Here is a 19437-nt window from a genome sequence, read left to right as displayed (position 1 = left end):
GTTGGATGTTTAACCGACTGAACTACCCAGGCACCCCAGGAGTTCTATATTTTAAATGCCAATTGTAGTAATCTCTGTAGTCGTTTTTGTTCAATTGTCCAAAATCAAGGGTTGCAATGGGATTAGCTTTGCTGGAAAGCAGCTTGATCTCTATGCATTTGGAGAAAATAGAGAACATAATTTTGAAGTTGCAATAATACTATGAAGTTCTGAGGGTGATGGAGCTTCTTTACATTTATAATTTTATCAAATCTGTGAGTTGAGCTTGACTCTATAGGAGATCCAATACCCATTAATTATCCAGTAAGTTTTAGCTGTTTGGTGTTTGCTGTACCAAGCTGACTCTGGTGGAATGAGATCAGTTTTCTTTGATTGGTTGATGAACCCTACTGTCCACCACTCCAGGTCCAATGTCCCATTTAACAGTGTAATTCACTAGAGGGGGCCTAACTTAGAGAAGCTCCTAATCTTGTATATAGAAACTATCCTTCCTGCTCCTCGTCTTCCTGGGATTATCAGTGAAGGTGCTCCATCCTTTCCCCTAGCCAAACAGTAGTCAAGAGATGTGAGTGAGTCTCATTAGCTCCTCTCTTCATGGAATTTGAGTGGAGTGACACAAAGATTAGAGACACCCAGGATAAAATGCTCATTAGTTCATGCTACTTACATCCCTAGCCTTCAAGACCAGTTGTTATTCTCTGCAGAGTCAAGATCCTTTCTCCCAGGTATCTATTAATTACTCTTATATACTTCTGATAAATCTGAAAGCTTCCTGTACAGTTAACAACTGGTTGCTGTAAGTTAACAAGTGCTGGGTACCAAACCATCCCCCAATTCCATTCTTTAGGTCTGGATTCTGTGAATTGGACTTGGCCCTGGACTCAGCTAGGCAGTTTGTCTGGTCTCTACTGGGATCCCCTTCTGAGTCCTCTGTGGTCATCTTCAGGCCAGATGAACAGCTATGCTTCTGGGCATTTGCTAGCTGCCAGTTAAGGCAACCTGCAGGGCATCTTAGGTGGGAAGAGTCCTGGGCTTTTGTCATCTAGCAGGCTGTCCTGGGCTTGTTCGTAGAGTTCCAAGTAGAAAAATGAAAATCTGCAAGGCCTCTTGAACTGTCAGTACAGATTGGCACAGAGATGCTTCTGCTGTATTCTCCTTAGCAAATCAAGCCCAGATGTGAGAGGTAGAAAGTAGATGAACGTGACCTCTTGATGGTAGTAGCTGCATTGTCACAATGCGAATGAGTAAGGATTCAGAATGAGGAATTTTCGAAGGCACTTAAACCATCTACCACACTCAAAGTTGGTTTCTGTATTGTTAAAGAACCTGATAAGCCTACAAAAACCCCCTTAAAAGTACAGCCTAATGCATGGACTTTCTCCTCTCGCTTTTTTGATGTAACTCTGATTATGGAAGGTTTAGGAGCCAAAGTTAACTCTTCTGTGGGATTCAGAGCAAAAATTACCTGTTACCCTGAATCCCAGTGCATTGTGTCTTGAGGGGATTGTTTGCAATTCCTCTGTAGCTGAATTAGCCATCCAGTCTCATCATCAGTTATATCATCTACCAGGTTTCCTGAAGTTTCAGCCTGTTCAGCTATGACCTATACCAGTATGACTTGGCTACTTACTCACTATACTATTGCTTCCTGCTGTATGTAGTATAGCACATGCTAAAAAACATTTGCATTTGCCTTTCTGGGATATATATTGAATTTCTGTAAGTTATAGTTTCCTTTTGTGCAGCATAGCCTCTTGGTGAGCAATATCAATCATAGAGCAAGGCAAATGCTAATATTAATGTGCACTGCTGTAGGTGTTTCTTGCCTGTTTTCATCCAACTTCTGACTCAACCCAGCCCTCTTTAGGTTTGTGAGATCTAATAAGATCATAGCACAGGGTGGTAAAGCTGCAGGCAGAAAATTCTGCTTGCCAAATATATTTTCCTTTATAGCAAGTTTGTAAATTAATGTGGGGCACTGAGATACCATAGCTGTATACATGCATTTAGACAGAACTCTCTTCAGTTGACTACCCTCCCTTCCAGCCACTAATTTCTCTGAGATGATGCCAAGCTCTTGGTCAGATGTAGCTTCAATGCTTCCCACCTTCTCAGCGTGAGATGATAATTAATATGACTTTACAGCTAAGGTGGTGTTCTGCTTCCATTAATAACACCCATTATTCTAAGATGTTTTAATTTGGTTATAAAAATTGACTCTGGAGGTGGAACTTGGCTTGGAAGCTTATTTTAAGAGCAAATAGTTTGTTTCTCATTTTTCATTTAAAAAAAAGTGTTTTTTTTAAAGAAAATGTTGTATTACTTTGGAGTTATATCAGCACTGGGCCAAATTCCTAAAATATTGATATGATTTTGGATTTGTAATTTAGTCAGTTTTATTCTCTGGTGTCTCCATCAGAGTCAAGACCTCCCAGGGCTTCTCATCTAGCTTAGGATTGGTAGAGTCCAGAGCTCTGCCCCATCCTATCAGTTGGGATCAGAGGGCATTTCTTTTGCATTCCTTTTCACACTTAAACACAAAATTCTCTTTCCAGGCAACAGTTTATACAAGCTATTGACTGAATTGGGTTTGATAGTAAGAGGCAGCTCATTTTCACATTATCCTGATGGGTATTTTACTTTCTTACAGATCTCCTGGAGGAGACCCACAGAAAAGATGAAGAAATGGAATCTCTGCAGGTAAAGTAAATTCTCCCATAGGTCAGGTATCTTTGGGATAAAAACATTTGTTTTACTCTGTTAGGCTTTATTGTTATCACATTCAGACCACAATGCCAAATGGAGTGAAAAATAAGTCTGAATTTTAAAGCCTAAGTTGGAATTTGCTTCCTTTTAGAAGTGTTTGAGAACATTTAATAATCTCCTGAAACAGGAAGCCAACTCAGCCCCTGTGCTACTCTTGAAAGGAACCTTTATTTCTTGGTAGAGCTTAATGGGAGGTGCAGCATTAAGAAATGAAAGCAACATCTTTGCAAAGTCACTTCCCCCAGAACAGGGCTGATAAACGAGGATGAATTCAGGGAAGGCACATTCCAAGTGAAAGTCAGGACTGTTCTGACTCCATGAATGTCATCTACCAATGACCAACCGAGAATATTAACACATGTATGGAGCTTAAGATTTACCTTTTATGCCTCTTAATTCACTATGGATTTATACACAGTTCTCGGGCTGGAAAACTGTGTTTGAAAGATTACTCCAGAATTTTAATTGGCAGTTCCATGGCATGAGCAATTGATGTTAACTTGGCATCTGACAGTAGTAGTTCTCTCTTCCTTTTACATTGGGCTCACTTGCAAATGGATAACTCAAGGGTCTGTCTTTATTAGGGGAAACATAATCAGTTATATTCACATGACAGAACCAATTCACTTAATGTCGCATTGGGGATTAAAAACAGTAAATAGTTGGGACATTTAGAGTTCTTCCTGGGCCTGGAAGCTGTAAGGTGGGACTGAAGAGTGATTTAATGAGCTAGCTTGAATGCTTAGGGGTAAAGATGTTTGCTTCTGGCAAATGAAGGATGGGTCAAATGAAGCCCAAAGAGCAAGGGGAATGTTCTGTAATTGGGGATTCTTCTAATTAATGGTGTATTTGTTAAAAGAAAATTATATTAATCTAAAAATGATGAAGAAGAGTGTAGTTCTATATACTTAAAAAAAGTGGCATGTGTTGGCCACAATTCTGTACAGAGTAAATTCTTTTAACATCTTGAGCTATAGTCAGGTTGAAAAGAAACAGCCCTGGTTGGTCCTGTCTGGGGCTAGGAAAAATCTCAAGTGTATACTCATCTTGTCTATCTCTGAGAAATTAATATCAGAGTTATGAAAAGCAAAGCTTCTATGTATACTAAATATATATATTGAGAAGGCAATAAAGTCTTTTTAAGGCTCTGTGGTTATACATTGTATTTGCCCACAATAGCACATAGAAACCTATTTATTGAGTACATAGTACATACATGGCCTTTTGAAATGACAGCACAAACCTTTTTAAGTTTATGTCTCTCACAATACAAATGCTGGAACTGGTAATCCTGTTAAATTTAATAGCCTAAGTTTCTGCTCAAATATTTATGAAGAACTGGTAGCATTTTCTACCAAAATGTCCAGCAAGTGCAGTAGAATGCACCAGCCAACTAACAATGGACATGTATAGATGTAGAGTATCCAGTATGATGTCCAGCAGCAGGAAAGTTCAATGTTGGCACTTTGTAGTGGTAATTAGTGCCCGATAGTAACACTCCATTAAGAACAAAGAAACTGACACCTCTGAGAATGTACAAGAGTACAGAGACACATCTCCGAAAACCTTTCATTTTAACACGAGGAAAATTCAGCAAAAAGACCTATATTCCTAAGTTTCTGTATTCAAATAGAAATACCACAGGTGATACTTTTGAGAAGACAAAGTATTTAGGCTGAAGTCCTATAATCACACAGAACTTTGGGGAGTCAAAGGCAAAATAGTTTCAAAAACAAAAACAACAATAGCAAAGGATTAGAAATTGACAGCTTTGAATTTTAATAGTGGTTCTGCTTCTGGGCAACTTTGGGTAACTCAATTAACTTTGCTGTGCCTATTTTCTCATCTATAATATAAAATCATAAAACTGTCTTCCAGAAGTATTTAGTGTGGATTAGATTATCCTAGAAGAGAGAGATAAATATTTAATTCCAATTTGCAATGTTAACAAATCCCCATGTATCCAAATTGGAGTCAGTTTTATTTACTCATTATCATCATATAATTATGTATAACAGACATTCTGTATTTAATGTTATCCTCCTTAAGGATAGAGGGGTGTTTATACCCTTTCCAGTTTTCTCCAAGTAAAAGATGTGTCATATATTCATTGAACAAATGCTTGTTGAGCACCAGTTCTGTGTAACACTGTACTGAGTGCTAGGGATACAAAGGCAAGCTGCTTCTACTGGATGCATTCCTTCCCTGGGAAAGTATCTGTTATATAATAATAAATGGTGTATAATAAAATAATTAAAAATGATATGAGAGGGGATATGAGTCACTGTGGGAACATATAATAAGAACACATGTCTTTGGTAGAGATAGGATAGGTTGGGTGGACGTGTAGAGGGTTGAAGGTGGGTAGGGTGAGTAGCAAACCAAGTAGGTTTCCCAAAGGAAGCCAATATTTAAATGCTCTGGCAAGTTTGGAGGGAAGATTGGAAGAGTTTTAGGCAATGTGAAGGAAGGAAAAGAACATCAATTTCATGTTTGAGGAAGTAAAAGAAGTTTGGTATGGTAGAATGTAGCATTGAGAGAGAAAAAGCAAAACTGTAGTTGATAAGGTAAGCAGAGGTCTAAAGAACCTCATAAAGGAGTTATAATTTTACCTTTGGAATATGGGAAACCAGTTAAAAATTTGAAGCAAAACAACAACATGATCAAGTCTGAATTTTTAATAGGTAACTAACTGGTTGTAAAGTCCAAAATAATTGGGAATATTCAAGATTGAAACCAGAGGGACCAGTTAAGCAGACATTTCTGGGAATCTTGACAACAGAGGATAGTGACCTGGATTGGGTGGTAACAGAGAGCATGAAGAGGAGTGGGTGGTTTCCTACTATATTTTAAGATCTAAAACTCCATGGAACTTTGAGATTGGTTGCCAGGAAATAAAAGGGTTAAGAATGACTCCAAGGTTTCTTGATTGGGCAACTTTGCAGATGGTTGTGCTAGTCAGTGAGAGAAGCGGAAGTTGATTAGTTCACTTTTTGATATTTTCACTTTGGGGGCCTTGAAACATCCAAGTGGCAGTGTCAAAAGGAGGGTTCATACCGGAGGCTAGAGCTCAGAAGGCGAAAATTGAACATGCAGAGTTTGTTGTTGTCAGATTGGTCTCCATATCATGTAGATGGTACTCAAATTCCTAGGAGTGGGGCACCTAGCTGACTCAGTCGGTGGAGCATGCAACCTTGATCTCAGGGTCATGAGTTCGAGCCCCACATTAGGCATAGAGCTTACTTAAAAAAAAATGTCATAGGAGCAATGAAAACTCCCCAGGGGAAGTATGTAGATTAAAGAGATGAAAATTTAGGCCAGAGACATAGGGAACACACTAACTCTTAAATTTCAAGCTAAGGATGAAAATCCTGCAAAGCAGTCTAAGACATAGAGAAAAATCCCAGAAGAGCATAGTATCATGAAGCATGACAAATAATATTTCAAGGGCGAAATAGTCAATAAAACTGGGTAAATATTTGTTAAATTCTTGAATCTACATGGATAAGGGGCTTAGATTTTAAAGTTAAAATTTACCATACAATAAGTGGTAATTTCCTTTCAAACCTGTGGAGCCACTCTCCTCTTTCACGTTCCCAAATATCTACTATTTAGCACAGCGCCTCACCATAGTAGGTACTCAGTGAATTTTTGTTACTTAGTAAGCAAATGAATTCCACATTTCTGGACTCGTATTTAGCACCAATTTGTGGTCTCAGTAAGTTCTACCCATTAAAAAACAATAACCATCCCTGTCCTAGAGTTCATTTTCTGTTAAAAAAAATTTTTTTTTAGTGGGGGTGCTCCTAAGTTCTAGCATTCCTGTGTATACACACACACACACACACACACACACACACACACACACACTTGATTTCACTCTCCCTCCTTTTCTCTATCTTGCTCTGTTTCCCCTCCCTCTTTGAATGTAGTATTGAACCAAAAGGTCAGTAAGTGAGTAATTTGGCACGAGTAGCAAGAAACAGTGGGCAAAGAAAAGGAAAAAATGGCGAGGGAGGCAGGCAGCAGAGAGAAGAGTGTTTTCAATCTTAAGAAGAATCACAAACAATGGAGACAAACATATTTAACAGTGATTTCTAAAATACAGCTGGTAATTACCAGAATTCTTCACTGGAGCTTAATATTGTCTGGCTAGGTTGTGTGTGTGTGTGTGTGTGGCATTCATTTGCAGTTACATTGTTTGCTGCTCTTCTTAAAAACAAAGTATTGTCTTTGACCATAAATGTGTGGTATGGTATCAGAGTCCTATTTGCATATGGGTTTTAGGTATATTGAAACAAGCAAATCCTTTATTTAATCCTCTCTGAGATCAGCTGAAATGTTTTAAATAGACACAAAAGGTAATCCGTTTCCCTCAATTTAGGTGAAAAATATTCAGTGACTGCCACCTTACTTGTGATGACTGGTAATGAATGGTAGGTGCTGCTATTGTTTTTTGTTTTCGTTTTTGTCAACTACCAACCTACCTGACTCACCTTTCATCACTTTCTTGCTTTGTGAACCCCAGAGCGCAAATCACACCAAAGGAGTACCCTGCTTGGTTACAAAAAGCTTCAAAATGCTACCTAGGACAGACAGTCACTAAACAGAGTATCTGGAAAACGCATATGCCCGCCTCATATGCTAACTCATTTTATGTCAAATAAGATAAAACCAGATGATTGTCCACATGATTTTTCCTATTCACTTTCCTCTTTTACTAAGCCATCTTCACTTCACTTTGAGGCAATATCCATGTCTATAAATTGGGGACAGTAATAATACTGACTTAAAAGGACCTTAGAGAGGATTAATTGGGATAAGAAATGCATAAACCTTGGTGCCTGCGGGTCTTCTATAAATATTAATTCCACACACTGACTATTGTTTGTACCTACTGTGCACCAGACATGGTGCTGCATAATGGAATAAAGTAACAAATGTCCCTTTGCCTTCCCAGAGCCACCCTCTCCCTCTCTCTGACTCTACTCACTCCCTCCATGGGCAATCATGATTTTAAATGAAGATTTTAGTCAGATTATGCTAAAGAGAGTGTTGTGTCTTTGGATAGCTATTAAATATAATGAAACAGTGAAAAAAGTCACAATGTGGCGATAATGAAATTGATTATATGGGCCAAATATGAACATCAATCATTTTTTAAGAGGAAAAAGGAAGGAAACTTTCTAGTTGTAGGATCTATAAATGTCACAAATATTTCTAGACACAGTTTCTTTAGTATCAGTATTTTCATTAGAAATGAGCTGAATCCTTCATTTAATTAAAAGCATTGGGTTTGTGGGGTTTTTTTTTGCAGTAATATATTTTTTTCTGAGACATTCCAGAAGCTACAGATGCCCTTGAAGGATATTAAGTGGCATTACTGTGACATGCTATTTTTCAGATGACCCATAATTATACTTAATTTCTTTCCCAGGTAGCTTTTAAAAATAGCTGGAACCTGCCATTTGAAGGATTTGATTTATATTTTTAGAAACTTTTGGGGGAGTGGAGGGGCAGGTGTTTGATTTTGTTTTTGTCACTCCAGTAGTGCTCAGGGAAAGCATTTGAAATGAGTAGAAGGGGAAGATAATCTTTTCCTCAGCCATTACTTCATTTCAGCTACTTATGGAATAGCCTATGACAACATGGTGTTTGAGGAAAAAATAGAATTGAATTTCTTAGTTCTTTTGGAACAAGTCTAATAAATATTAATATAGGGGAATTATAATATGCAAAAGAATTCCAGTGTAGAGTTGGCAGATACATCATTGTAAATAAACTGGGCAAGAAAAACACCAAAGACAAAAAGCTGACATGGGTAGATAAATCACCCTGGCGGAGGCTGGCAGGATCGTGCATTAATATCTGAGTAGTACCCATAGATGGCCAATCCTCCTGGTGAACAACCATGTGATAAACTGGGATAGTCAACAGACCAACTGGATAATTTCCACGATTTTGCTGTCAGTCATTTCTTCCTGACTGTAGAATGCCCACAGCCTGTACTTTCAAACCACATAGTGATTTGGGGATTTTAGAGATTACAGGTAGAAATGCAGAGATGGGCTGCTAAGAGTCCTTGAGTTTATTTAGAAGGGAAAGTAAGGATGAAGTAGGATGCTGTGTTCTAACACTGAATCTCTAGAAGAACTGAAGGATTGGTTAAAGCAATTCTTAAATTTCCTTGGAAGTTGTAATTTGCTTAGAAGATTCTATGGTACATTTTTAGAAGTCCCGATTTGAATAAATTGATAGATTATGATTGATTGTTCAAGTCTTTATTAAACTAGAAGGTAAATGCAGTATCCTCCTATTCTGTAGGATAACTCATGAGAGTTAAAATGCAACTTCCATACTTCTGGAAATCAGCACGTAATGCACACCTACATATTCTTCCCAAGATGCAAGAATGTAGGCAAATCACTGTATGTCTGTATTTCTTTTTGTGATATATGATTTAAAAAAACATACCTGTTTGTAACCAATGACATAAACCATGCAAAACATGGGTGATTATGGGGGTTGGAGGATTGGGCAACACTTGCCACTTTCAGGGCTGGGTGGCTTAATGGCCCATTAAAATCTGTTTGCTCAAGGTAAAGAAGCTTACCAAGCTTAAATTCGGTATGAGGTCTCACCAGAGATGAAACGTTAGCAGTCTGTATTAGGGTCAAGCAAGGTCTCAGCCAATTAGATTTGCACACTTCCATTTACTATGTCAAGAGGCCTCAGGAGAACAGGGAACCAAGCTCAGTAAAATACATTCTACTTGAAACTTTAATGACCACTAAATTTTATCACTCTATTTTACCTAAAATTTGCAACTTAATTTTAATTCTGAATCTATAGCAGTAAAACTGGAAAATAGAATACCCTGAAAGCGAAGTAGTCTATGTCTGAATGTATGGAAGTTGATTAATAGACCATGGCCTTTGAGAATAAAACAAATATGAAAGTGTGACTGGTTCTGTTTATCCAAAGAGATGCAAAGCACAAGTGTTTGGGATTCAGCAGCCTCCTTCCTTTGAGTCAAGCTTCTACAGAAGCCTCTAAAAACAAACAGACGCCCTTTGGAAACATTTTTAAAATGCAAATATAAAGTGTAATTTTTGAGTTCAAGTGCCCAAATTTTACTCTGTGACAAAGTTTTGTAAAAACTTGGTAGAGAAAATGAGCCAACTGAGTGTTACAAATTTTATAAATTGTTCCCACAAGGGGGGAATTTATTTTATGTGTCTCCATATACCAGCCCCTTTGCAGTGGACTCCATGAAAAGCAACACTTCCAGAAAATATCCCTTAGGGCCTTTGTCACAGTCTGAACCGTGGGCTCCATGAACACTGCAGCTGATGAAAGAATGGCTTATGTTTTCTTATGAAAAATGAAAAACATCTAAGCCTGTTACGATGTTTTGCAGTGTTGAGCTTGTCTGGGAGTTTTTGCCATGCTTCCGGAGTAGTCAACTGTCACCTTACAATTTGTGGCAGTTTCATTTGGGTTACAGTTTAAGTAATTACTTCAGGACCAGTCTCTTTTATGTGTGCATCTACTTATTCTCCTCAGTCACGTCCCTGGATAGGCCTCAAACTTTGGATAAATAATAGTGTGTCTGCCATTTGAGCTGCTATAGCAAAAGTACCATAGACTGAGTGTCTTAAACTAGAAACCTTTATTTCTCACAGTTCTGGAGACTAGGAAGTCTAGGGTCTAGGCAGTTTGACCGTCTATGTTCAGTAGTAATGTTGGCAGATTCAGATTCAGTATCCAGCCACTTCCTGGATCATAGGAGCAGAGACAGTACACTCTGGAATCTTTTTTTAAGGGTACTAGCCCATTCAGGAGGGCTCTACCCTCATGACCGATCACTTACTTAGGGCCCCATCTCCTATTAACACATTCGGGATTAGGATTTCAACCTGTGAAATTTGGGGGGGACACAAATATTCAGGCCATTAACACTCCATTTTTCTGCCTCCTGATAACAATGACAGTTGTGAAAACAGTGTTCTAAGGAATGTCTATAGTGTGCAATAGTTTTGGGAACAAATGGTTAGCAATAATACATTTCTGGTTGGAACCATTTCCATTGACTGTGAAATCTCTGAGGTTCTAGGGGTGCCTGGGTAGCTCAGTTGGTTAAGCATCCAACTTTGGCTCAGGTCATGATCTCACAGTTCATGAGTTCGAGCCCCACGTCAGGCTATGTGTTGACAGCTCAGAACCTGGAACCTGCTTCAGATTCTGTGTCTCTCTCTCTCTCCTCCCCTGCTCACATTCTCTCTCTATCAAAAAATGAATAAACATTAAAAAAATTAAAAATAAAACAAATCTCTGAGGTTCTAAGTATTAATAGAAGATCATTGTAAGCAACAATAGTTCTCACTTGTAGAGCTGTCTCCCATCCTTATCTCTGGCACATTCTCCAGAATGTAAAGAAATATTGCAAAAGATTTCCCCAGACTGGGGTCTTGAAAACTCACTAATATTATGTTTTAATTATTAACGAATACTGATTTAGTAAGTGTTAGTTCCTGTCAAGGTTTTGCTAAATCGATCCAAAAGGGTGATGGTCTGTGCATCAAAAGAGAAGAAAAAAATGACCCTCTGGCCTGTTAATGAATGATATTAATGGTAGACAATACTTTTGTGTCATACACTGCTGAAACTTCTAAATGTATGTCATTGATTCCTTGTGATACTTCTAGAAGATAAATACTTTTATTTTCATTTTACAGATGAAGAACATCCCTGGCTTGCTCAGCCAGTAGTTGGCAGGGCTAGTACTTACACTAGAATCTGCCTGTCTTCTGTACTACTGTGTTTCAATGCCTCCAGAGCTTATGGAGAACACAACCTCCACACTTTGTTTGTTTAGGTTCTTGGCCTCTGTTTCTTTGGATTTCTTCCATCTTTTTCTTCTAAGAGAATGATTCATTGAAAAATATATTAAGAATTTGGTGTGGTAAAATACTAACTCACCTCTTAGCTTCTTAAGAAAAGACTATAAGAAGGTAAATGACTTGTACAAAATGCATTAAATAAATCAGATAATAGTGGGGACTAATATTAGTGAAACTCCTTACTGCTTTTCTATTTAACTTTAAAACTATTTACAAACCCTTAGGCTCTAAGCTTTATGTATACATGGCAACTGGGCTGTGTGTGTGTGTGTGTGTGTGTGTGTGTGTGTGTGTGTGTGAGTGTGTGTGTTTGTCTCTTGGCATGTGAGGAAACTTTCAATTCCTGGTGCACGATTATGAGCAATCCAGTAATCTCAAACACTTCTAGGAAGGAGAAGGGTCATTTTTCTTTTTCCATTCTGCACCTTTTCTTTTTGCTTATTCATCATGCTTTAAACAAACAGACCAAAGAAAGTTGTTACTAAAGCCCTCCTTGGGCTTCTTCAATTTCAGTTTTAAACCAGGTTCAAAATATTCTGGCAAAAATTAAAGGCAACATTGAAAACGTTTGCATAAATTTTGAATTGTGGAAAAAGTGATAAAAATAAAATGAGCTGAAAGAATGAGTAATAAGCATCTCTTCATATCTTTGTCTTTTTATCATAATCACTGATGATTTGGGTTTTTAAAAATTGATTCTGAAGTGCATTCCTTTTCCAGAGTATCTGCATTACACTTACTCTTCTAAATTTAATTTGTTAGAAGTTTAATATTTACTTTTAAAAGTGTGAAGGCTTATTAGCATGCTAATAAATAACATTTAATGTCTATTAACAGTACTTCTATATTTGCTCATAAAATGGAATAGAAAAATATTACCTACAAGAGATTCCATGCCTTTACTACATTCTGGGTGTAATTGAAATCCCTAGTTCTCATTTCACTGTTAGAAAAGAACTAATAAATTTGTCACCAGTAAAACAGGGGTGGGGGAGCAGAGGCCATTTATGAGCTCTGTAATGAATCTAACTCCTGCAGCCTAGACCTGAAAGAATTGGGAGACCAGCACAATAGAGGTGCCATTTAGCTGTACAGCATCACAGCTAATAAAGTTTAGATCTTTGCTTTTCTTTACCCTTTTTTCTGATATTTCCCCAGTGGTATTGGCTGTGTGTCTTCAACGTTTATTTATTTTTGGGACAGAGAGAGACAGAGCATGAACGGGGGAGGGGCAGAGAGAGAGGGAGACACAGAATCGGAAACAGGCTCCAGGCTCCGAGCCATCAGCCCAGAACCTGACGCGGGGCTCGAACTCACGGACCGCGAGATCGTGACCTGGCTGAAGTCGGACGCTTAACCGACTGCGCCACCCAGGTGCCCCTGGCTGTGTGTCTTCAAATGGCCTAATATCACACCTAGAAATAGAAGCAGTTGCAACTCACTTAAGAAACGCATATGGCAAAAATACAATCCCTTTTGAGGATATGGTAAATAACTGTAAGAATGTGTGCAAATAATGGTTTTTATTTGAACATTAAATTTTATTGTGATATAGTATGTGTTTTGTTACACTGTCACCTGACATCTATTAAAATTAGGGTTCTGGAATGCTGTTCTGGCCTGTGTAATTTTGAGAAAGAGGCTCTAGAACACTCCTCCAGTATGAAACCTAACCTCTGCCACACACAAAATATAGTTCTCATGGTAATAAAAAAAGGTATCATCTTTATAGACACATATATATAAATATACACATATATGTATTTCTTAATGTGCAGTCTCAGCTCAACCACAATGTGGAATTCACTACATTTAATGTCTTTGAGTCTACTTCTCTGACTTTCAAAATGAATGAAATTAATAATGTTGACCTATTGAGAGTTTTGGGGAATGTCAAATGAAAAATACTGTCAGCACATAATAAGCTTGCAATAAATAGTGTTGAGTTTTATGATACTGCTAATTTAAAAGGATATTTTAATATCCAGTGTCCCTGTCACTCCTGAAATTAAACAAACCCAGGACCTTTGCATTTGCTACTTCCTCTCTCTGTAATGCTTTCCCTTAGCTCTTTCAGTGATGGCTCATTGTCATCCTTTGAGTTTCAGCTCAAATGTCACCTCTTCATGGACATTTAACCTGGCCAAACTGTCTAAAGTAAATCTCTGCCCTCACTCTCCATCATGGTGTTTGAGTGTCCTCTTTATTTATCTCTTAGTCTACTCCTTTCGAATATAAACTCAATGAAGGCAGAGAGACCTTATCTCCCTTGTTGATAACTGTGCACCCAATGTCCAACAAAGTATCTGCCTCAATAAGTGTGAATGAATGGATGAATTAATTAAATGAATAAATGAGTGAAAGGGAGGGAAGGAGGGAAGAACAAAGGAAAGACATTGGAAGGAATGAATAAAAATGATGGATAAAAGGAATAAAGGACAAAAAAAAGAAACTTTCATGGCCTGAGGAATGATTTATATTCTGGATATATATATTTATGCATATACAACTTTTAAACGTTATTTTTTTAATGTTTATTTCTTTTTGAGAGAGAGCACAAGCAGTGAGGGAGGAAGGAGAGAGGGGGACAGAGGATCCAAAGTGGGCTCTGTGCTAACAGCAGAGAGCCTGATGTGGGGTTGGAACTCACGAACCATGAGATCATGACCTAAGCCAAAGGTGGACTCTTAACTGACTGGCGCCCAGGCACCTGTAAATGTTATTTTAAAGTTTAGGGGCACCTGGGTGGCTCAGTCGGTTAAGCGTCCGACTTCAGCTCAGGTCATGATCTCACGGTCTGTGAGTTCGAGCCCCGCGTCACGCTCTGTGCTGACCGCTCAGAGCCTGGAGCCTGTTTCAGATTCTGTGTCTCCCTCTCTCTGACCCTCCCCCATTCATGCTCTGTCTCTCTCTGTCTCAAAAATAAATAAATGCTAAAAAAATTTTTAAAAAATAAATAAAGTTTAAAATTTGGGTAAAATTTTTCTGATTCCTGTCGTCTTTCATTTCTTGTCCTTGGTCAATGTGTTTTCACCTTACCTTCTCCTTCCAGAAGCTTACAGGGGTTGTTTTGCTATAGGGTGACCTCCTTCTGTGAGACAGTAAGTAATTTTTATGGGATACTGACACCTTAGAACAGAGGGTTGCCAAACTTTTTGTGAAGGGCCAGATTCTAAATATTTTCAATTTTACAAGCTATGTGCTGTCTCCCAACGACTCACCTCTGCCACTATAGAAAGAAAGCAACCATAGACAATATGTAAAGAACTGAATGGACTGTGTTCCAATAAAAATAATTTAGGGAAACTGAAATTTGAATTCCATGTAATTTTCACATGTCATAAAATATTATTCTTACTTTGATTTTTCTTCAGCCAAATAAAAGCGTAAAAGCCATTTTTAGCTCACGGACCTATAAAAACAAGCAGCAGGTTAGAACGGCCTTAGAATGAACTAGTTTAATGGTTTTCTCTCCCAAGACTGTTGCCTTTTAAAAGATGAACTAGACTGGGGGAGGCAAGAATAAATTTCTATTGGTAGAATTTCTAATAATTTTGCAAATGGGAGAAAAGCATAATTTTGAGTGATCAGACCTTCCTGAACTCCGAAGATCACACTGTATCAGTGGTCCGTTGTCAACAAGTAAGTTGTAAGTGTTAAAAGTAGCTTTCATTACTGACTAAAGTTGCCCAGGTGTGCCTGCTAGCAAACTCCCACCTTATTTATTCCTTCCCATTGTAGACTTTGGAGTTTAGGATTAGTTACATCTAACGATGTTTGATGTGAAAGCAAGACAGTCTGAGGATACTTGAGCTCTATAATCCTGAAGAATAAACTGTTTTCAACTTCAAGTAATGATTTCCCTAAAATTTGTGCATGTAAGTTGAGTAAGGAATTATTTGGGGAAACATTTTAAGAGCACAGTGTGACATAATTTTCTAAATGCAGAAATTAAAAATTCATTAAAAATTATTATAGTTGTATTAGTGTTATCTTTATAGCTATGACTATTAATAGTGCTTTCAAATGTTTTAAGACAATAGAGCTTTCCAACTTTTTTTTCTTTACTCACATCTCTCTCAAACAGCCAAAGCAACTGTTTAAAATTCCATCTTGGGAAGATGCTAGTCAGACTGCAATGAAAAATCAGAATGAAGCTCAATTTGAAGAAAAAGCAGTTAAGTATTTCATAGGTAGGAATATTTAGGATATTTGGAACTGAATAGTCAAAATACGTCTGCTTTATTTTAGGACATGCAGGTTAAGTCAGCCTTCAGGTATGCATCTCAGAAGTGTAACTAGAAACTAAGTTGTTGGGGTTTTTCCTCGGTTTTCTTGGATACTAAGAACAGTGCACCATTGATGGTCAGAGTACAGATAATCTGAGGCTAATTTTAAATCCTTTAACTACCTTTCCCTTCCTACCTGTGCTTGTATATCAGGAAATGGAGATTAATAATAGTTTTGATCTTAGTCAAATGGAATAGGAAGCAAGGAAAACCTTACTCGTGTCAGCCAAATACATTATTTTGAAACCATCTGCTTATGTCTGATTATCTTTATCAGCACCCTCTCTCTTTAGTATAGAACAGTGAGAGGTAACTGAACAGAAGCCCACGGAAGGAGTATGGGAAGGAGGGTGAGACAGCCATAGGTTCCTGGTGCTTTAATTCCTGAAACACTTGAATAAATGACTGCATGTAAATTGAGATGAGGATTATTGGAATTGCTCAAAGGTAAGCAATTTAATTACGAAGGTGGACTGTTTGCTTGTACCATTTCATGGCTCAGTTTGTGACCTGAGTGATAGTCAACCATCGAGTGCTAGGGTTGAAATATTCAGGAAGAAGGCGCTTGGGACAGTGGGTTCCATGTGGGTTTCTTTGTGAATATTCTTCACCTGGAATCCCAGAGGATGTGTGCCCTTGAGGGAATCAAAGGAGATGGCAGCCTCAGGGAGTCTCATTAGGCCAGCTATGTTTGGTGACAGTCAAATACACACTCTGAAAGAAAAAGCATACCTTACTCTTTCCCACAAATTCTTCCTGACACAAACCTACTCATAAATTATGCCATAATCACTACTGCAGTATGATTTGCATAAGAGTTCAGAGCATATTCAGCTGATATATGACTAACCTCGCCACTGGAGACATGTACTTTACTTTTTTAAATGTAAATCTTTGGGGGGGAAATACAGTGTGTTGGTTTCTGGGTTGCTGGTTTTCTCCCTCTACTACTCAACTTCTGTGTGTGCATCTCTTTTGAGGGGACAGTCTTTGAAATTACATTGGTTGTCATTTGCATTGCCCCTAGCCACCATCATAGCCTTTATATTATCTGCAAATAATTTTTAGTTGTTCCCCAGTCCAGATGTCATTCACTGAACTCTTGTTACCCATTATCAGCAGACTCACCGTGGAATTGCACAGTTCTGGGAAAAAGACAGTTCTGTGTCTTCTGCCCTCTATTTGGTTTGTAGTCTTAACCTCTAGCCACCTGTGAACCACATTGTACGTTAAAGAGGAATCTTAATTTGATTCTTCATTTTAAAGGGAAAAAAAAAGGAAACCTCATTTCTTTGTTCTGTGATCTGAAACACAAAGGGTAAATCTGAGAGGTTTTGGTGTTAGTGTTACACAACCGACTGGAAGTGTTTACAGGGATTTCAAGCAAAACCCTACTTCGCCTCTCAGGCTGCATTTTCCAGCGTGAAATCTGTCAAAATAAATCACCACAGCTCCATTTTCCATATCTTCCTCTTCCCCACCACACAGACACATGCACACATCCCACTTTGGTGTAGGCGCAATCTCCAACTTCTCTGAACAAGGTCAAACAGTGATACAAACAGTGCCAAAGTATAAGGGTCAGTGATCACCTCTCAAGATCGAAAACCAAAAATGCAACCAGAGTGTTGCCCAGGAAACCTACAGAACAGCTGGCTGCCTCCCATCTCTATCATTGGTAGTAGATGAGAGAATAGATCAGGGATGTGGAGCACATATTTTGACTCTGTTCGTAAATCCTGTTTCTGATTCTATCAGGGACTTGTCACACCCCTAGTGAAAAGCAGGTAATGAGGAAAGTTACTGGGTACTCCCTCTAGGTTAGGAAATGACACATACCTTTAAACCGGCTTTTCTGGATAAGTCAACATGTTGAAGGGCGTACTTACAGCTTTTTAGACAAAATGTTGATACCTTGCTGCGTTTTTCTTTTCAGCGTTTCCGTTTTGTTAGTTTGGATCCTGTAGTAGATTATTTGAAAACGGCACATAAGCAGCTAGAGAAATGAATTAACAAAGATAGACTACATGTGGGGCACCTGGGTGGCTCAGTCAGTTAGGTGTCCAACTTCGGCCCAGGTCGTGACCCTGCGCTTTGTGGGTTTGAGCCCGGTGTCAGGCTCTGTGCTGACAGCTCAGAGCCTGGAACCTGCTTCGGATTCTGTGTCTCCCTCTTTCTCTGCCCCTCCCCTGCTTGCACTCTATCTCTCTGTCTCCCAAAAATAAATAAATATTTTTAAAAAATTTTTAAGATAGACTACACATATCTAAAAGATGGGTACAACGAACTCTGGATGATCAGGAAACCACTGCAAGCTGCTCTAATGCCACTTATTCTAAAAGTTTTTCTTAAGTGTCCAGTAATTTTATCTGACTTTTAAGTAACATGCAACTTTATGTATAGATCATTGTTTCCTTTGATGTATTCAAGGTCAAATTATGCTATATTTTGAAGCTTTTTTTGGTGTGGCAACATTAAGGTTGTTTGCAGTTTTTAGCTCTTTATTTTGTTTCAATTTATTTTAAATCCCTACGTGAAACACCTTTTTTTTTTTTTAGTTTATTTATTTATTTTGAAAGAGAGAGAGCATGAGTGGGGAGGGGCAGAGAGAGAGAGGAGAGAGAATCCCAAGCAGGCTCTGCACTGTCAGCATGGAGCCCACTGAGCCTAAATCAAGAGTCAGATATTTAACTTGACTGAGCCATCCAGGCACCCCAAAACACTCATTTTATTGCCATATGGAAATTCATAGAGAAAAATGCACATATTTGTGTTTCATTTTATATCATATAAGAAGTAGTAGGTAAAGTGTGAGTATTAATTAAATAGAGTTAACAATATAAATAAGCAAATAAATAAATAAATAAATAAAGTTAGCATTGACAGGAAAAATGCCACACAGTGGTCTCTCTGGGTGAAGCCAAGTGTATTTTTCTTTCGGAAGAGAGGCTTTTTGGATTTAGAACAGTAATGGAGGGAGTCCCCATTGTGGATCTTTGCTTGCTTTTTGAAAATTGTTCATCCGTCAGTCCTCGGGAAGTTTCCAGAATTATTCTATACTGTTAAAGATCCTTAGACTTGGAAGAGCGAGAGACTCTTGTTTTATTCTTATACCATTATTTTTATACCATTCTTATACCAATATACCATTGGTTTTCATATGCAAATGGATATATGTAAAGCGTTCTTGGGAAATGCCGCATTATTGTGATAAAATAAAGTCACTAGGCCTGTTCAGTTACACTTCGCAGAGGCAAAACTCAGATTGTTTAGACCTAGAAGGCCTCTACATCTCTTAGATGCGAGATAGACGAATCCATGTGTCTACTTGATTGGCTTGGATGAATCAAATAAACTGTTAATGACCAGGGATTCAGATACCAATGATCTATATAGCACTCATTTCCTAATTTAACCTACAAATATTTTCTCATCTCCGATGATGCTAATGAACTAACTGCCTTGGTTCAGTTATAAAT

General features: G+C 38.2%; 1 protein-coding gene across 5 annotated transcripts in view; it reads left to right on the top strand.

Moving 5' to 3' along the window:
* CEP128 (centrosomal protein 128) overlaps positions 1-19437 on the top strand; it is a 389769-nt gene that overhangs the window by 312133 nt on the left and 58199 nt on the right. For 3 of the 5 annotated variants that reach the window (XM_047863629.1, XM_047863627.1, XM_047863625.1), the window contains 2 exons: positions 2651-2700; positions 15757-15846. In XM_047863629.1, the coding sequence (XP_047719585.1) occupies positions 2651-2700; positions 15757-15846 (140 nt within the window). Of the gene's footprint in view, positions 1-2650; positions 2701-7150; positions 7184-15756; positions 15847-19437 lie in introns of those variants that run through there. The other 2 variants (XM_047863630.1, XM_047863628.1) reach the window with 2 other exon arrangements.

Source organism: Prionailurus viverrinus, chromosome B3 (assembly GCF_022837055.1).
Source record: "Prionailurus viverrinus isolate Anna chromosome B3, UM_Priviv_1.0, whole genome shotgun sequence".
NCBI lineage: Eukaryota > Metazoa > Chordata > Mammalia > Carnivora > Felidae > Prionailurus > Prionailurus viverrinus.
The sequence above is the reverse complement of the archived record's forward strand: the minus strand, read 5'-3'. Positions and strand labels throughout refer to the sequence as shown.